The sequence below is a fragment of the Lycium ferocissimum genome, chromosome 4 (assembly GCF_029784015.1).
Source record: "Lycium ferocissimum isolate CSIRO_LF1 chromosome 4, AGI_CSIRO_Lferr_CH_V1, whole genome shotgun sequence".
NCBI lineage: Eukaryota > Viridiplantae > Streptophyta > Magnoliopsida > Solanales > Solanaceae > Lycium > Lycium ferocissimum.
The window spans coordinates 14020339-14039980 of NC_081345.1; the positions used below are offsets into that span (position 1 = coordinate 14020339).

Sequence of the window (19642 nt, forward strand, 5' to 3'; positions counted from 1 at the left end):
AAACTGTTAACCAAAAATTTTGATAAATCAAACATGAAAAAATTTAAAAACACTTCTGAAAAATGTTTTTCTCCAAACCAAACACACCCTTAATATTAATTATTCTTGAAAGTAAACAATATTAATTACATAACATAGAAATTATAAGTTTAAAGAGTACAATGCCAATACATGATTATTGGTTGATGTTATAATATTGTTCAAATACAAATATAACAGTATGATGGATAAGACACATAAATTGAGTGCATATATTTATGGGAGAGAGAGATAACTGCCCATTGAAGATATCAATTTAGATTTCTATAACTTGCAATAGATAATGTTTTCCTGTCACAATACTTATGAAAATCACGAGTGAAGAGAAACTTTCACAATCTAGTGTCAGATCAACGTATAATTTTTTTCACGGTCTAATGTAAATAAAATCGAAAACAAGTAAAAGGGAAAGAAAAGAAGACAGAGAAATTTGAAATCATGTCCAAACGAGTCCTAAATTACATCAACAACATGATAGGACGACTCGGAATCGTAAATGGACAGTTGCTCATCGGACATGCGTCGACAATTATTCTTAATAGCCGTTAGCCCATCTGGAAAAACATCAGCACCAAGCCAATTTTCCACTGTAAACGCCTGTTGGTTGCATCTTTTGTGTTCTGCTGTAGAGGTAACTTCAACGTAATTACAGTACCAACCAGGGTGTTGTCCTGTACCATCAGAAGTCAAGTTCATTTTGCAGATAGGACCATTCAAACATGGACCACGACCAGTAAACATATCCAAGTTATCCCTTTCAAAGTAGTCGTAACCTCGGCCCATTAGACCACCCCACGCCTCTAGGTTCTTGATTCTAAGTCCATTGCCATCGGCACCGTAAAGACTCAGAATAATTTTTGAGTCAGTTCCAGACCCAAAGAATTGCCCAGTCCGAACGTAAACTGAGTACACACAATTTAGTTCCTGCATTAAATTCCCATCAATTCAATAACATAACGGTATTGTAGTATAGTGAGAGAACTAAGATTTAGGGTGTGTTTGGTACGAAGGAAAATGCTAGCTTTTCGCTGAAAATTGTTTTCCTGGAAAATACTTCTTGGAAAACAAGTTTTGTTTCTTACTTATTTTTCATTGTTTGATAAGTAAGCAAATAATATTGTCCCAAAAGCATTTATATGTAATCTAGCACAATATTATGGGGTGGGATGGTCAAGCGGTTGGGGTTGGGGAGGAATAATGTGGAATCACACTTGTGAAATTTGTTTATCTTACTTTCATAAGGAAAGGGAAGTCATTTTCTTAATTTTTAAGAAATTTATTTTCTAGAAAAAATATTTTTATATTTTTCAAAACATTTTGACCAACCAAACATGAAAAAGTGTTGGAAAATGTTATCCTCCACACCAAAAACACCCTTAGAATCAACGTTTTCTGTCTTTATATGTACCTATTACACACACACACATATATATATACACACACTATAGAAATAGAGAAGGGTGACTTACAGAAGCAGCAATAGAAGAAATGGAGATGGAGAAGAGGATGATGAGAGGGAACCAGATTTGGTTAACTTGTGCTACTCCCATGGCTTCTTCAGCTCTCGTTCTGTTTAGTTATTTCTTTCTCTAGAAATAATGTGAAGAAAAAGGAAAATGCTTTTGAGATAGTGGGAGTGATATAGTATGATAATTTATATATAGATTGTATTGAAGTTCATAGAGGACGATATTATATTGAGTTGTAGGGTCAAAAATTATATGGCACTCGGCCTGCCCGTGAACCACACTATAAAAGTCCTAGTGGGAGAATAATTTTTCAAAAAATATTACTCCATGATAAACTAATGGCGGCTAATCGACCTGCAAGGTATATTGCAGACGTTATTGACATCTTTCCATTATAATATCCGCACTTTTTTCGGCTCTATCCTAAAATGTTTATCGCACTTCTACTATATATTGTTAAGTGAAACCGAGCATCAGATCTGCTCAGAAGCAGCCATGAGAGAGAAATATGCACCATCTTTCGTGAGGTTTTTTTAATATTAATGATTTGTTGCTTAAAATGCATTATGTGCACGAAATAAAACAAAAACTATACTATTGCTAACAAAGATATATTAGCAAGAGGGGAGAAACTTAATTATGACCGGGAACGATTTTATTTGTAATTTTGGATCACGTGAACACATGGTCTCTTCATAAAATTAGTTATTTTATGTATATATTTTTTAAAATGGATATAGTATTAACTGTTGAAACACATGCTACAAGAAGGCTAAATGGTGCACTTGATTGAAGGTTGAGTTATTTACCTAAAAGATTAGGGATCAATTTTCACTTAATATATAAATATATATTATTTTTATTTTTATAATAATGAACGTTCTAGAAATCCTAAATTCGTCGCCTCTGATCGTGACAACTTGGTGATTGCCAAATGAAAAGCTTTGACCTTTATATATAGCGAAAGAAAGTCTTCAAGTACATCATCGATGACACCGCTTTAGCGCCACTAATCATGCCCACCAAAAAGTGTTACTTATGAAAGTACAAGAGGGGGGGTGAATTGTAAGCCTGTTAAAAAATCTAGTCGACTACTGTTCGGTGCCAGTCGACTGATAGCGAGACAGCCTGCACAAAATTATTAGTCCTTCGATTTGCACAAGTATAAACCACAACAAATAGTAAGGGTGTGTAATATAATATGAGAGCAATAAAATAAATGACACCAGAATTTTTATACTGGTTCGGAACCAATGTGGTATCCTAATCCAGTCCCCTTGGGTTGCAAGGAGGTTATCTCTTTAAGCTCTTTGTAGTTTGAGTTGAGTACAGCCTTTGTGGTTTTTCTCGTTCACCACAAACGTTTACAAGGTTGGTTTTCACTCGCTCACCAACAACGAACAAGGTTTGGTTTTGACACGCTCACCAATAACGTACAAAGTTGGTTTTTCACTCGCTCACCAACAACGACTCTTTGGTTTTCACTCGCTCACCAAATAAACGAACAATGACACAACCTCTCAATACAAAGCCTCACCAACTATACTATATCTCTCCTCTCTTTTTGTTTACACAAGTAAGTCACTCAGGATTACAATGCTTATGAAAAGTAGAGCAAAGAACTTGAGAAGGTTGAGACGAAAGTATGAGTGGCTGCGTGCCTTTGACTGTTGCGGTGTCTTCACTTTTGTATTTGGTCCTTGAGTATTCTAGTCGTTGATCTTCAAAAATGCAGTGATCTTCCAATCTTGGAATATTCCTGATATCGCTCCAATCTTCCTTAAATTCTTGAATGCCTCCCTTGGTCCGTGACTTGATTCATCCAAATCCTTGATTTCCATATAACATGCTTTTATATAGCTTTATTATTTGGAAAGGAAAGCTTTGTGCATGTACAATATGATCTTTGTAACATAGAGAATATTTTCTCTTATTTGTCTTACGTAAAACAAGGCCTTCCTTATATGCTCTTTCATAATTTTTGACACCGATGCTAGTATAGAGGAGATCTCCACTTTGTTGATCATAATAGGAAAATACATAAAAGAATATAATTTCCTTTCTCTCTTCAATTAAATATTTTAAGAACGGATCCTTCCTTTGCCATATACAAATCGGTCCCTTTATGGAATAATAAAATAATGTTCACCATTGACTCATAATTTCCAACTTTTATAGACCTTCCTTTTTGAATCCAGTACCAATCTCTCTTTGGATTGGAGCCTTTCCTTCTTTGGTGCAGTACCAATCTTCATGATTTATTCTTCTGCCGAATATATCGTCATTGCTTGTCGAAGTGTTCTTCATATGACAAGTTTACGGCTATACAAATTTGAGCTCTTATTTAAACAACCCAAGAGAATTTCAAGATCCTCTTCATTTCACCTTGGATCTTTATATTATTTTGAATGTAATCACATTCATCTTCTTGAATTCGGACTTTGATAACTCTGAATGTGGACACTTTTGTAAACTAGAGACATCTTGATACTCCATAGATTTTGGATCTTCCTTAAGCAACAAATTGATCTTGATCTTTCCTTTTGTAGAATTGTAGTAAATATTCTTTCCATAATTCTTGCACCTTGATTTGAGTAAGTATTTTCCTTCCACATCTTCTTCCGTAAATTCCATCTCGTAATACCTTCTTTTCCATATTTGATTAGATCTTCACCAAATCCTTCTTCATCAAATAAACCTATACCAAAAATAAATTTACCACAAGTAAATATTCTTTTATTAATAATTATATTGGTTTGTTATCATCAAAATTAATAAGTGAAACCTTGGACCTAACAATCTCCCCCTTTTTTTGATGATGGCAAACCATTGAGTACAAAACTTTCAATTTTAATAAAAAGACGAACAAAGATGATAAGAAGGATGTAAACTTCCCAGAACCAGTGAGCTCCCCCGAATGTATGTTCCTTGAGCTTGAAGCTCCTCTTGAAGGAGTGGCTCCCCTCACTTTATGCTTTGTCGCTCTTCTTGTGCATTTCTGTCGAAAATACTAACGAAGCAAATGTTTTGTACAGGAAAACTTCTCCCCCTTTTGGCATCATCAAAAGGGGTGAAATAGATCATATAGTCAACTACTTATAGAAAAAGTATCGACTAATCAATACAAATTAGTGATCAATACAAGTCAATTGAGAGTGGTTGAGAAATTCCCATTAAAAAATTCAATTTTGAAAAGAAGGAATTTCGCTCTAGTTTGAGAAAGATAACAATTAATCGTATCAATCCTCTTAACGAGTTGCTAACCACATAATGCATAAGAGTCAATTGGTGAAAATATTTTGAGTCAATTCTAAGAATATGTTATAAGAAAAGAACCACAAATAGACTATCATGTGCTTCCAAACTCACAAATAATAAAAGCATACGGGTTAAGAGAAAAAAGAATCCTTCTCACCAGAAAAGGATACAAAATTATCCACCATATATTATCATACTAATTCCTTTCTTCAAAGTGAGAAAATATCTCCATTTGATATTCAATGTCCTCAAGGCAGATTTCCATGTAATCTTTCATCCGCTATAGATAAGATTGTGAATCTTTGCTCTTGAATTTTCATGATATTCCAGTCAACTTTGTCTCCTTGACACTTCATTTGATTTGTATACATACTGATGTTCTTCTTTGCAAGGATGAACTTACTAGAGTATTCATGATAATGAAATTTCCTTACACAATCTCCTGAGTAATCCTTTTGAATACTTGGCTTTCTTTGAAGAACCTTTCATCTACCTTTGCATTATTTGAAACTTGAAGAAGAATGTTAACTCACCCTCGTAGTCATCTCAAGTTCGAATACCTCGTAAAATCATTTCTATCAGGTTCATCTGAATATCCATAATTTCAACTCGTCTGTCTTGGCAATAAGTTCTCATATGTCATTTCCTCCATTTGCATTAAACTATTCTTGCATTGCTGGAATCTTTCATTTACTTCAATGCTTCATCTCTGGTTAAGCTTGTACATACATACATATTCATATCAATCGATTTCTTGTTGTCCAGAGTACGCTCTTCATCTTCATGCTCAATTTCACTTCAAGAAACATTAGTCTAAAGAGAATGCGCATAAAGATCTTTATAACTAATTGTTTAAAAGCCATAAGAATTATAAGTAATAAAGATTACAGAATATACCATGAATTTTACCACTTGGTCCTTACCATGACGATAGACATTTGCAACCAAAAGGATGAGACTAATCAAGAAATGATTTTTCTTCCTTTTCATATCTCATATGAAGAGTTCATTAAGATAAAAAATTATAACTCATGTAACTTGTGAATAATTATCAATCGTAGAAATACATACCTCTTGCCTTCAAGATTTTGAATAAGTCCATATGAAGAGGTTATGAAGGCTTCAAGTTATACAACGTTCTTGGGCTTTGAATGAGGCGTTAGTATTCTTACCAAGAGAGCAAATAAATATCATACATATGATTCCTTCAAGAATGATCTCAGACCCACATATATGAATCAAATTTGTATGATATCAATAAAGATTGCATGCTTGCTTGTCCTAATAACTTATGACAGATATAGATTAAAAAAAATGCACGCCATATATTCTAGTTATTATAGTTCAAGGTTATAACCGTATCAACAAAATAGCAAAGCATGGTGCAATTAGTCGACTCAAACCATATATAATTGACTAATTAAACAACGACTAGATATACATCACGTAATGCAAAGAAGAGAAACTTGAATAATCTTGAAGAATACCATTTAATTTGTAGAGTACATAAGAACTTTGAAGCAACTTTGATCTCGTTCCTTGACCGGCCGCTATGCAAATGTCAATGATTCTATTTATGGCTAGACTCAAGGAATTCCTACAAAACAAATTAGTTTGTGTTTGGCACCCAAGTCTTTTTTGGGTCCTTCATGATTAGTAAATTGTGTAGTTGGGGATGCATGTAAGTGTTTGGGTCTCCAAAAATATTTAGATCTTACATGATTTCTAGCATAATTGCATGCAAATGCTTTATGTCCAGAATTACCACAGTAATGACATATAATATGAGAATAAGAGTGCTCACCTGCAGTTACCTTATTAGTCGACTTGAACCTTACCAGAGTTGACTTAGTTGAAGTAGGGCATCTACTAGTGGATCCCTTTTCAGTCAACTGGTAGTTCTTAAGGAGATGAGTCGACTTCCATTGATCAAAAGGGTGTCTAGAAGATTTGTGCAAAGTCTTCATTTGCTTGTGCAACTCAGAATTTTCTTCTTGAAGTAAGTCATATTTAGTCGACATTCCTTAAGTCGAATATCCAAGTCTTTCTTTTCTCGTTGAACTTTCTTGAATGCACCAAGAATTCTTTGCAAATCTTTCAAAGCTAGATCTAGAGTTTTCACCGCAAATCATCACAATTATTACAAGTCATGATAGGAGTATGACATACCTCGTCGGTTTCTTCCTCATCACTCGAAGAAGAGGTTCGTGATTTTTTCGGTTTCTTTTCCTTCCGGGAAGCACACGAGCGCCATTTCTCCGTGATTACTCTCTTTATCGATTCATCCTCGTCGCTCCAACTTGAAGTTCGGAATTCTTTTTTGTTGTTGTTGTTAGGACACTTTAATTTAATATGTCCAAGTTTACCACATTCGTAGCGATGTATGTTCTCTCTTTGTTGGACATCTTGATTGGATGGTTTGAGCTCTCTGCTTCTTTCTTCTTTTCCTTTTGACGTTGTTGGATGCCTTATCCAAGTTTTCTTGATATACCTTATCTTTTATGGTGCCCTCATGGATGGCTTCCAATTTGTCCCATATTTCTTTAGCAGTTTTACAAGCGGATATTTTCTCATATTCTTCTTCACCAAGAGCACAATGGAGCAGGTATATTGCTCTAGCATTTGTTTGCATAATATCCAATTGTTCTTTTGTGTAGTCAAATATGGATGTCTCTTTTTCGACCTTCTTTCCACCACTATTGTTCGGAATAGGCCTCGGCCCATTCTTAATAACTAGCCGAGCTCTATAATCTGTTGATTGAACATAGATCTTCATTCTATCCTTCCATTGATTGTAGTATAAACTATTGAAGTAGGGTGGCACGCTTGTTGAGGTTCCCTTGAAACATAACTTCGTAATTTGATGCCCTCGCTACGGATCTTTCCTCACTCGTCGTTAAGCAAAAACAAAAATGTGAGACGAGGCTCGATACCAATTGAAAGTACAAGAGGGGGGGGGGGGTGAATTGTAAGCCTGTTAAAAATCTAGTCGACTACTGTTCGGTGCCGGTCGGACCGATAGCGAGACAACACTCGCACAAAATTATTAGTCCTTCGATTTGCACAAGTATAAACCACAACAAATAGTAAGGGTGCAGAATATAATATGAGAGCAATAAAATAAATGACACCAGAATTTTTTATCCGGTTCGGAACCAATGTGGTATCCTAATCCGGTCCCCCTTGGGTTGCAAGGAAGTTATCTCTTTAAGCTCTTTGTAGTTTGAGTTAGTACGACCTTTGTGGTTTTTCTCGTTCACCACAAACGTTTACAAGGTTGGTTTTCACTCGCTCACCAACAACGAACAAGGTTTGGTTTTGACACGCTCACCAATAACGTACAAAGTTGGTTTTTCACTCGCCACCAACAACGACTCTTTGGTTTTCACTCGCTCACCAAAGAAACGAACAATGACACAACCTCTCAATACAAAGCCTCACCAACTATACTATATCTCTCCTCTCTTTTTTTGTTTACACAGTAAGTCACTCAGGATTACAATGCTTATGAAAAGTAGAGCAAAGAACTTGAGAAGGTTGAGACGAAAGTATAAGTAGGTGCGTGCCTTTATCGTTGCGGTGCCTTCTCTTTTATATTTGGTCCTTGAGTATTCTAGTCGTTGATCTTCAAAAATGCTTGTGATTTTCCAATCTTGGAATATTCCCGATATCGCTCCAATCTTCCTTAAATTCTTGAATGCCTCCCTTGGTCCGTGACTTGATTCATCCAAATCCTTGATTTCCATATAACATGCTTTTATATAGCTTTATTATTTGGAAAGGAAAGCTTTGTGCATGTACAATATGATCTTTGTAACATAGAGAATATTTTCTCTTATTTGTCTTACGTAAAACAAGGCCTTCCTTATATGCTCTTTCATAATTTTTGACACCAGTGCTAGTATAGAGGAGATCTCCACTTTGTTGATCATAATAGGAAAATACATAAAAGAATATAATTTCCTTTCTCTCTTCAATTAAATATTTTAAGAACGGATCCTTCCTTTGCCATATACAAATCTGGTCCCTTTATGGAATAATAAAATAATGTTCACCATTGACTCATAATTTCCAACTTTTATAGACCTTCCTTTTTGAATCCAGTACCAATCTCTCTTTGGATTGGAGCCTTTCCTTCTTTGGTGCAGTACCAATCTTCATGATTTATTCTTCTTGAATATATCGTCATTGCTTGTCGAAGTGTTCTTCATATGACAAGTTTCTGGCTATACAAATTTGAGCTCTTATTTAAACAACCCAAGAGAATTTCAAGATCCTCTTCATTTCACCTTGGATCTTTATATTATTTTGAATGTAATCACATTCATCTTCTTGAATTCGGACTTTGATAACTCTTTGAATGTGGACACTTTTTGTAAACTAGAGACATCTTGATACTCCATAGATTTTGGATCTTCCTTAAGCAACAAATTGATCTTGATCTTTCCTTTTGTAGAATTGTAGTAAATATTCTTTCCATAATTCTTGCACCTTGATTTGAGTAAGTATTTTCCTTCCACATCTTCTTCCGTAAATTCCATCTCGTAATACCTTCTTTTCCATATTTGATTAGATCTTCACCAAATCCTTCTTCATCAAATAAACCTATACCAAAAATAAATTTACCACAAGTAAATATTCTTTTATTAATAATTATATTGGTTTGTTATCATCAAAATTAATAAATGAAACCTTGGACCTAACAACTTATTCTTTTCGTAAAAAAGTAATAATTTCAACTGTGTCAGATAAAGTGGTGAAGACTTTCTTTTCATGTTCTTCAGAAAATATACTCATGCGTGGGAGGACATAGAATTTAATTCGTAACATTTTCCCTCGAATGTCCATGCATTAAATGATATGTCTCGTTATAGTATTAATTTCCAGGAGAACACCAATAAAAAGAAATTGGACGAAAGAGATATATATTTCTTGTGTAGAATACATTGTGGATCACCGTCTCAATAGAAACTTTTAACAAGAAAACTTCAGCGCAAATAAACGTTCATAGAAAAAAAAGAGTATAATTAATCAGTATCTAATCCCTCCCAAAAATATCAACGTATGTTGACTCGTGTGATGATGCATGTTTTGATGTTAATAAACGAAATATACTTAAACGAAATCAATATATAGTTAGTTAAGAATTCAAAACACGTTCCTTTTATACTGCGCAAAGGGGAAAAGGGAGGAATATTGAACTTAGATAACGGAAAGATGATCCTCCCCGACCTCCCTTTTTGCCCAATTCCAATCATCATCTAAGACACATTAGGTTCACGATGCCAATTCATTTTGGGTGTCAACCTAAATCTTTGCCTTGCGTTTCCATTTTAATTTTTAAACCTAAAGTCATGTGAATTATACTGGAAAATAGAGTTTAGTAAGTCCGAATGTCCTTTAACTAAAATGAGAGAAAAAAATGATTGAATTTAACAAGATAGAATGGTGATTGACATAACTGCATCCACACTACAAGGACATTATATGCATTGTGTGTGCGTTCGTTGTCAAAGATTGACCCTCCCAAATATTATCTAACTCGCCTTATAATACTTCAATATCTTAATCCTTTCGTTTCATTTCATATGAAAGTGCTTTTTTTTTTTTTTTTTTTTTTTTTTTTTTTTTTAAAATCTAATACGTACATAACTAAAAAAATGTAAAGTATCATAAACGTTCTTACTATCAATAACTAATAAGTTATGATAAGATATGTCCTTTCATATTTCTCTTTTCTCATAAAAGGTTAAACTTTTAAATAAAAAGTGACTCTCACAAGTCATGTTCTACCCTGTTATTTAAGGGTAAGTTAAGTAGAGTTAATTACATTAAATAGTTAATTCTGAAATATTCTGATGACTGGGACATATTTTCTTAATTTATTCATCCAACTTTCAGTTCGAGCTAAGAGCCGCCATGAATCAAATTTCTTACTTTATTCATCCAGTCCCAATATAATAGAATATTGTCCCCTCTTAACTTTGATCCACTAATATAAATAAACTACATATATCATACTATCACTCCAACCATTATATCTCCACATCATTTGCCTGTATCCTCTCACTTTCTAGTTCTAGAGAAAGAAACAACCAAGCTCTTGCCATGGGAGTAGCACAAGTTATTAAGTTTTGGTTCCATCTGATGATCATCCTCGTCTCCATCTCCATTTCTTCTATTTCGGGAGCTGTAAGTCACCCTTCTCTATTCTAAGCCCACCGCGTTTAATCTTAACCTTATACATATGTACACACGTGTGAGCAAAAATTTAAAAATACTACCAACAAGAGTTGTGGTGTTGTGGCTGGTACTACTCCATCCTTAACCAAGACGTCTCGAGTTTGAGCCCCTTGGGTACGGAGTCACCATTGTTAGGGAGTGCTTTTCCCCCCAGTGTGGGACTACTCGGCACGAATCCGGATTTAGTCGGGCCCCAATGTGGATACCGGATACCGGATAGAAAAAAAAAATACTAGGTGAATTAACAATATAAAGAATAAAACTCGCTAATTCTAAATTATGTCACTGTTTATTTTATATTTTTCATTCTGCGCTTGTTGATTCAGTATTCAGTTACTTCTACTTTGTAATTTTTTGAGGACTTAAATTGAACCGACACATTTGCTCATGAAAGGTAATGACTATCCTGAAAAGTCATCTCTCAAATTCTATAAATAGAAGAACTATCCTGAAGTAGCATAGTTAACTTGCAGTATATTCGGACTTTGTTGAATCCTGAAGAGGAATTGGTTGTAACCTCCTAAAGAATATACGAGCAATATCCCTTTACAGTAAATTTTCATGGCAAACCCTTTCTTTTTCAATTATATTTTTCTATTTTTCTAACATTTGGTAGGAAAAATGCAGGAAACAAACTGCATATACACAGCTTATGTCAGGACTGGATCATTCGACGAGGATTCAACTGACTCAAAAATAACCTTAACTCTCTATGATGCCAGTGGCCATGGAATTAGAATCAACAACTTAGTTGCTTGGGGTGGGCTTATGGGCCAAGGTTACAACTACTTTGAAAGGGATAACTTAGATATGTTCAGTGGCAGTGGCCCATGTTTAACTGGGTCAATCTGCAAAATGGTCTTAACTTCTGATGGTAAAGGTCGAAGCCATGGATGGTATTGTAACTACGTTGAAGTTACCTCTACAGGTGACCATAAACAATGTAGCCAACAATTGTTCAATGTGGATCAATGGCTTAGCACTGATCGTTCGCCGTATCAGTTGACGGCTACTAGGAACAACTGTAAACGTATGTCCGATGAGCAACAGTCTGTTGTTGATGTAATTTGATTCGAGTTTATTTGGCATGAGTGCTCTGTATGGCCCAGGAATTCTATTTCTCTCTTTCAATTTTATTAATGGAGCGTGAAATTTTACGTTTATCTAATTTAAAGGCCATTTTGGGTAAAGTTTGCGTACTTCTTATACACCTCAGACTCCGGTACTTATGGTTGTTGTTATTTTGGACAAGGCATCATTTACTGTTATGAGTCTTACATAATTGAAATCGAAAGTTCTTATTCAAACTACTGATCATTTGAAGAATTGTGACACGAAAACATTTCCTATTGCAAGTTATTAATGAAAAGATCGATAACACTAATCAAACTTATCAGTAAAAAAGAAGAAGCATTACAAGATAATAATGAGCAAATGGCTTAAAACAATGCCAAACTTACCAACTGATTCTCATTTAAGTTTAATACTGTAGTTATTTGGCAAAACACAGTGGAAGTTATCCCACAAGGGAACTATACAACTGGCGATTACAACTTAATTATTTCAACACGCATAAAAGGAATATAATTGTGTCCCCCTCCTAAATAATTAAATAGGGAAAAGAAGTACTAGTACTTTTTTATTTCTTTACTTGCAAAACGTAATTTTACAACTAAAATAAGCAAGCTAGAAATACGATAGAGAAAAAAAAATGTGTTCCCTCTTAAAACAAAATCTAGAGATACGTATTCAAAAGAGGTCGGAAATGAATATATAGGGCAAAGGGTCAAATTTACCCTACGTGGATCTGACGTGACTAATTTTTTTGTGTTGTGGAGTCCAAGTCAGACTTCCATCCACAGAAGGGCAAATTTATCAAGTATTCTAACGGGGAAGACAAATTTGATCCCAAACTTTGAAGGAGGCAAATTTAAACTATAAACCATACTTGAAGCGTAAATTTGACTGTTTGCCCATATATATATCCGAATTAAGTATTTTGAAGAACAAAAAGAAAAAATAAAAGAAATAGTCCAATCAAGTTTGTTTGCCACCATTGGAATAATTTATCGGAGGAAAGAAATAACACTAGGTGGAAGGAGAAATGCAAAGTGGTGTCATGAATAATGTATTTGGAGACTTTCTTTCTCTATACATAGGGCTATTTTTTCTTTCCATCCGATGTACAATTTTTTTTTTTTTGTGGTTTGATTATTTTGAATTTGTACGGATGAATTTCACTTCAGAATAAAATGTTTCTTATAAAAAACATAACGATATCATTTCTAGAACTTAAATTCGAGGTTACCATTATTTATTTGCGATTTGCAATAACGAACTTATCAAATTTATCATATAAATTCTCCCTCTCTTAGTATTATATTACGAGAAAATTTATTTTATGAGTCACATAACCAACACTACTTATGTGAGGCTCCATTATTACTTGACAAGTGAACTTATGGGCCCCACTTGCTTACTTCTGACATAAAACTTAAAAAAGGCAACTTAATAGTCTACATTTTTTCCTCTTTAAACTAAGCACTAAAATAAGTAATAAAAATGATAAACGAAATAAACCATCAACTAAACGTTTATCATTACAGCATGATTGTTTTTATTTTCTGTCTACTTTGTGTTAGGAGTAGTAATTTTGCGTCCTAAATCTATCAAAGTTAGATTAATTTTACTACTACTTTTAAAGATCATGTTCATTGCTGAATGCAGAAAGTGCCCAATCATTCGCATCGACTTTTTCATGAGACGACGACATTGCAATTGATAGCAGTAGCACTATTCATAATACAGTCTAAACTATATTAGAAAAAAAGAGGAAAGACGAAGGAATATATTTAGTTAAAATACGGAAAAGGCTCATAAATACCCCTAACCTATTCAAAAAGGTTCATAAATACCCTTCTTCCATCTTTTGGTCTAAAAATATCCTTCCATCCACCTTTTAGGTCTAAAAATACCCTTAAGGTTTGTTTTTGGCTCAAATATACCCCTCAAACTAACAAGTTAAAATTAACTCTTTTAAAAAGCCAAATGGCATTTTGTAATTGGTCAATAATAAAATTTCGTAATTTAAAAAAAAATCCAGATTTAAAAAAAAATCCAGATTTAAAAAAAAAATTCCAGATTTTTTTAAAAATTCCGTAATTGGTCAAAATAAAATTCCGTAATTTAAAAAAAAAATTCCAGATTTTTTTAAAAATTCCGTAATTGGTCAAAAAAAAATTCCAGATTTAAAAAAAAAAATCCAGATTTTTTTAAAAATTCCGTAATTGGTCAATAATAAAATTCCATGATTTAAAAAAAAAAAAATCCAGATTTAAAAAAAAAATTCCAGATTTTTTTTAAATTACGGAATTTTATTATTGACTAATTACAAAATGCCATTTGGCTTTTTAAAAGAGTTAATTTTAACTTGTTAGTTTGAGGGGTATATTTGAGCCAAAAACAAACCTTAAGGGTATGACACAGACCAAAAGGTGGAAGGAGGGTATTTATGAGCCTTTTTGAATAGGTTAGGGGTATTTATGAGCCTTTTCCGGTTAAAATAAAACAAGAAGGCATTCCTTTCATGGATATTCCTTTTATGTTCAGCGAGGGGATGCAAGTGGGATCTCCCAAACAATTTCTATAATTTTCATATACATATTTCTAGTTTATTACTTTCAAATATATGTATTTTGTACGTAAATAGGTGGTGTTTCTCTCTCATGGCGGCTCTTCGCAAACTCTGAACAGATTCAAAGCTTGGTTTCATTTGTTAATATACAAGTGTACGTGATGATCTAACTATTAGGATAGACCCGATGGAGAGGCCGCAAGTGCATATATTATAATTGAAAACAACCTCTGGAATATATCTTGTTAAAATGCCGCCATGAGTCATCCTCCCTTAGTATGTGATACATATTTTTTTAGTCCATCCAAAAAAGAATCATATATTTTTATATGTAATAATAAATTAAGTTGAAACTTTTCATTTTACTCTTAATATATAGAATATGATGTAATTTACAATTAATCACACAAATATTTATTACTTGTTTTAGTCCACACATTTCTAAAAAAATTCTTTCATCCTTAAATTTTGTGCTCAGTCAAACAACATCACATAAAATGAGATTATTCTTCCACTAGGACTTTTGTAGTGTGGCTTACGGGTAGTCCTATAGTGCCATATAATTTTGACCCAAAGACTCTCAATATGATATCGTCCACTACGAACATTGATCCAAATGTATAAATAAACTGTCATACTATACTATATATCACTATCCCATCTCAAAAGCACTTGCTTTTGGCTCTCACTTCTCTAGAGAAAGAAACGTACATCACTAGACAAAAAGAGCTTAGCAAGATGGCAGTAGCACAATTTAGCCAATTTTGGTTCCATCTCATGATCATCCTCCTCTCCATCTCCATTTCTTATATTTCTGGAGCTGTAAGTCACCCTTCTCTATTCATATAGTAGTGGCCGAGGAGCCTAACTTTAACCTTATTCTTATATATGTATGTATCTAATATGTACCAAAAGGAATAAATAGGCCGTAACCCCTTAAATTTCTTTAGTAAATTTCATTTACATACTCGAACTATGGTATGTTCAATTGAGAGCCTGAACATATGATAAAGTGTTTCTATTAGACACTTCCTAGCTGCTAAAATTTTGGAAAAGTTTCTCCGCATGTTTTCAAGCACCCATTACGTAGATAAGTTAATTAACCACTTAAAACACGTCTCCTTCTTTAATTATCCGCATTAGCCTCAGTAATCTGTAAAACCTCAGGTATATTGGATGTTTATGATTAAAGCAGGTGACATATTTTATGTGTCTATATAATGGATGGTTGAGAACACGTACAAAAGCTTTAAAAAAAAAAAAAATTGAGTATGAAGTGTCTAATAGAAACACTTTACTATATATTTAGGTGATCCATTGCAACAAATCATAATAGTATGAGTGTCTAAATAATATTTACTGGAAAATTAAAGGGCTATCGATGCATTGAGTCAAATGAATATGAGTACCTATACAAAGAACACCACTTATTCTAAAGTTTGAATCTACCACTATCCTTTATTTATTTTTTTGTAATAGCTGATTTGATGGGAAACAAAAATGCAGGAACTAAATTGTGTGTACTCAGCTTACGTTCGGACAGGGCAATTCGCAGGGGCTGGAACTGACTCAAAAATTACCTTAACTCTCTATGATGCTTGTGGTCATGGAATTAGAATCAACAACCTGGAGGCGTGGGGTGGGCTAATGGGCCAAGGTTACGACTACTTTGAAAGGGATAGTTTGGACATGTTTAGTGGACGTGGTCCGTGTTTAAATGGTCCGATCTGCAAAATGAACTTGACTTCTGATGGTACAGGTTCAAGCCATGGATGGTACTGTAACTACGTTGAAGTAACCTCGACAGCAGACCATAAAAGATGTAGCCAACAGTTATTTAAAATGGAACAGTGGCTTAGTGCCAGTACTTTCCCTGATGGGCTAACGGCCACCAGGAATAACTGTAGGCGTATGTCTGATGAGCAACAGTCTGTTTATGATTTTGAATCCAATCCTGTTGTTAATGTAATTTAATTCGTTTATTGGGCTTTAATTAGTGGCAGATCTTTGAATTTCTTTTTCCTCTTTTTGTTGATTTAATTCTGATGTATAATATGTGACCGTTAAAGCCATTAGGCCAAGGCATGATGTGTACTGTCGGGCGACATTGTGGAAATAACGAATTCGTCCACTCTTTTCCTTTTTGCTAGTTTCATTTCTTGTTTCTTCGATGCATATATACGGCTCACACAGCCGATGTAACTCAATATATCATTGGTGTATACATAGTGTATATATGTTGCTCACACATCTAGTTTGGGGCCGATGTAGCCCAATATATCATCGGTGTTTAAATAATGTATATATACGGCTCACGCATCTAATTCACAGCCGATGTAGCCCACCATATCATTGGTGTATATATAATGTATTTGCTCTGTATATCTATATCTAGACATTACATATACTCTGTACATATAATGTATATACTTTGTATAATCATTTATAAACACATGAAATCAACTTAAATTACAGTGTAAAGATAATGTATCTGTTCTGTATAGTATTATATAGGTTGCTCAACTTCATTTGTAACTTTACATATACATCCTTATACACTATTATACATTACATATACATTATTATACTCAAGCATCGAACTTGAACATGATTTCCTAATCCCCAACCTATTTTAGTAATCCCCAGCCTTTGTTTGAACACGCTCTGATGTGCAACTAAATGCCTAATAGCTTGCGATGTGGAAACGAATGAGGACATTGCAAAAAGAATTATAACAATTCAAAATTTCACCTTTTTTTAAAGAACTTTAAGATATTGAACCTATTATGTTTATTTCCTATATCGTACGCAAAATATGTAATCTCAGCCATCAAAACCACGACAATGTTTGTTACAGCATCACCCATCTAAAGAAAAAACATGGCACACCTAATTGAGCGCAAAAAAATAAATTGATATTGAACTTCATCCAATAATATTTTAATTGAGGTTTAAAATGAATGTAGAAGTAACACAGATCGCAGCGCCCACCTCCCAGCAAAGTTATCGCACAATCCAATAAGAAATCTGAAAGAGTTAGCATCATGAGCTTTCACTATTTTAATTATTCTACAATCAAAGGCAGGCCCAGTGAGATGCTCTCGTTGAGGAAAAGATATTGAAATCACTTATGATAAATGAATTCTTGACCTAATATGCGAAAATGAAAATATAATTGAAATGAGCAAAAACAGTGAAGAAAAAAGGGAGAAACAAAGAGGAGCGGAGAAGGGAAATTGGATATGGAGAAGTCATGGGATAGATAGATCCAAAACATAGAGCGTGGGAGATTTGCAAACTAAATTGCCGAAGGGTTAATTGGGGTAAGAAGTGGATAATTGGGCCAAAATTGAAAAACTAGATGTCCTAATGGACACCCAGATTAATTTTACCTAAACTTTTTACACTGAATTTTTTAACTTTAAACCTTTTGTTTTATTCTTACAAAATACTCTAGTAAGCATAAAAATGTAATGATATCTTTAAAAAAAAAATCTAATAATGTTTTGGTACATGGCCGAAGTCTTAATTTCTTTTGTTAATTATAGTCCTTGCTTAGTCAAGCATTACCATGTAAAATAAATAAGAAAAAAGTACGGGATAATTATGAGTTATGTAAATATATTTCTTCTTTAACATCAAAAAAGTACTTTCTCCATCATTACAAAACTTGAAATTTAATTTTAACATATACTATATTATATCAGTGATGACAAAATAAATATTACTCCTATGATAATAGCTGAAATGTTAGTCTAATACAGAGAAAGTTCTTGTTGAACTTTAAAATTTGAATTGATAACAGGAATTCAAATTTTTTTTTTTTTTTGAAAAAGTTCTACTACTACTCCCTCCGTTACTACTCCCTCCGTTTCATTTTAAGTGTCTTAGTTTGACTGGACACAAAATTTAAGAAATAAAGGGAGACTTTAGAATCTTATGGTTTTAAATTAAACATAGGTGTAGTCCTTTAAATCTGGTGGTATTAAACTTGCAATGTAAGATGTTGGAATTAGAAAACTTATTAAATATAAAAAGAGACACTTCTTTTGAGATAGACCATAATGAAAAGTAAAATACTTAAAGTGGGACGGAGGGAGTATAAGATACTATTAATACATTATTGAAACAGCCAAAACATATAGACACAAAAAATATCATACGAATGTGTCAAAGATACACTCCTATTTGTTAGACTTCAGAAAGCGAAACAGGCGAGCTTGCATGGGACCTATATTTTTCTTGAAATGATGAAATTATTGTACCCTCTTCTTCTTATAAATAATTTTCACTCTTTTGATATTTTAACATTATTTTATTAGTATTATTATTTTATTGCATTCACATTTGATATGATTATTCTATAAATGTGTTAATTTACTTATGGTTTAAATGATCAGGCAAATAAAGTAGCTATAAAAGCTATGCTTATCAATATATTGAGTAGGTGATTTGGGATTAATTCATAAAATTTGTGTTGTTTTATGACTTTTTATTTTAAATTGGAGAAAGTGTTACGCTTACATAATAATGTTTGTTGACACCTAATTTTGGCTCGAAGTGTTTAAAATTAACGTTTTGGGGGGCCCTGATTCGTTAAAGAGCGCGAAATACATTTTTTACACATTTTTACATTTTTGATGATTTATCGATAATTGTCCTCATTTTAGGAGTTTTATCAATTTATTGTCATTTTTAAAGAATCATTATTTTTGCACATGTACAAATAATACTACCACATTTTGTGCAATTAATAATTGTTTTTAATTTTATAAGATACATTTTCATATCTTATACATTAATAATTACATTTTATACTTACACGTGTATCAATTAACTATATTTTAGTACAGTCCGTCAGTGCAGAGAAAATCGAAACAATTAATTTTTAAAACGCAAAGCAAAATTCGATCAAGTTAAGGTCTCGTCACCTTTTTAAAAGTTGACATTTGAGGTGATGGGTTGGGTTCTTGATCCATTGATATTGTATTTTTACATA

At 33.3% G+C, this 19642-nt stretch overlaps 3 protein-coding genes across 3 annotated transcripts; 2 read left to right on the forward strand and 1 right to left on the reverse strand.

Moving 5' to 3' along the window:
• Positions 1-384: 384 nt before the first annotated feature.
• LOC132054373 (PLAT domain-containing protein 3-like) lies at positions 385-1894 on the reverse strand. Its single transcript, XM_059446398.1, has 2 exons — positions 1509-1894; positions 385-963 (listed from the first exon to the last, which is right to left on the reverse strand). The coding sequence occupies exons 1-2, from the start codon at positions 1587-1589 to the stop codon at positions 493-495; spliced, it is 552 nt and encodes a 183-aa protein (XP_059302381.1). The 5' UTR covers positions 1590-1894; the 3' UTR covers positions 385-492.
• Positions 1895-10788: 8894 nt separating this feature from the next.
• LOC132054374 (PLAT domain-containing protein 3-like) lies at positions 10789-12177 on the forward strand. The gene is made up of 2 exons (XM_059446399.1): positions 10789-10958; positions 11637-12177. The coding sequence occupies exons 1-2, from the start codon at positions 10875-10877 to the stop codon at positions 12078-12080; spliced, it is 528 nt and encodes a 175-aa protein (XP_059302382.1). The 5' UTR covers positions 10789-10874; the 3' UTR covers positions 12081-12177.
• Positions 12178-15290: 3113 nt separating this feature from the next.
• Positions 15291-16787, forward strand: LOC132051585 (PLAT domain-containing protein 3-like). The gene is made up of 2 exons (XM_059442724.1): positions 15291-15465; positions 16150-16787. Exons 1-2 carry the CDS (start codon positions 15382-15384, stop codon positions 16615-16617), a joined length of 552 nt encoding a protein of 183 aa, XP_059298707.1. The 5' UTR covers positions 15291-15381; the 3' UTR covers positions 16618-16787.
• Positions 16788-19642: the final 2855 nt, after the last annotated feature.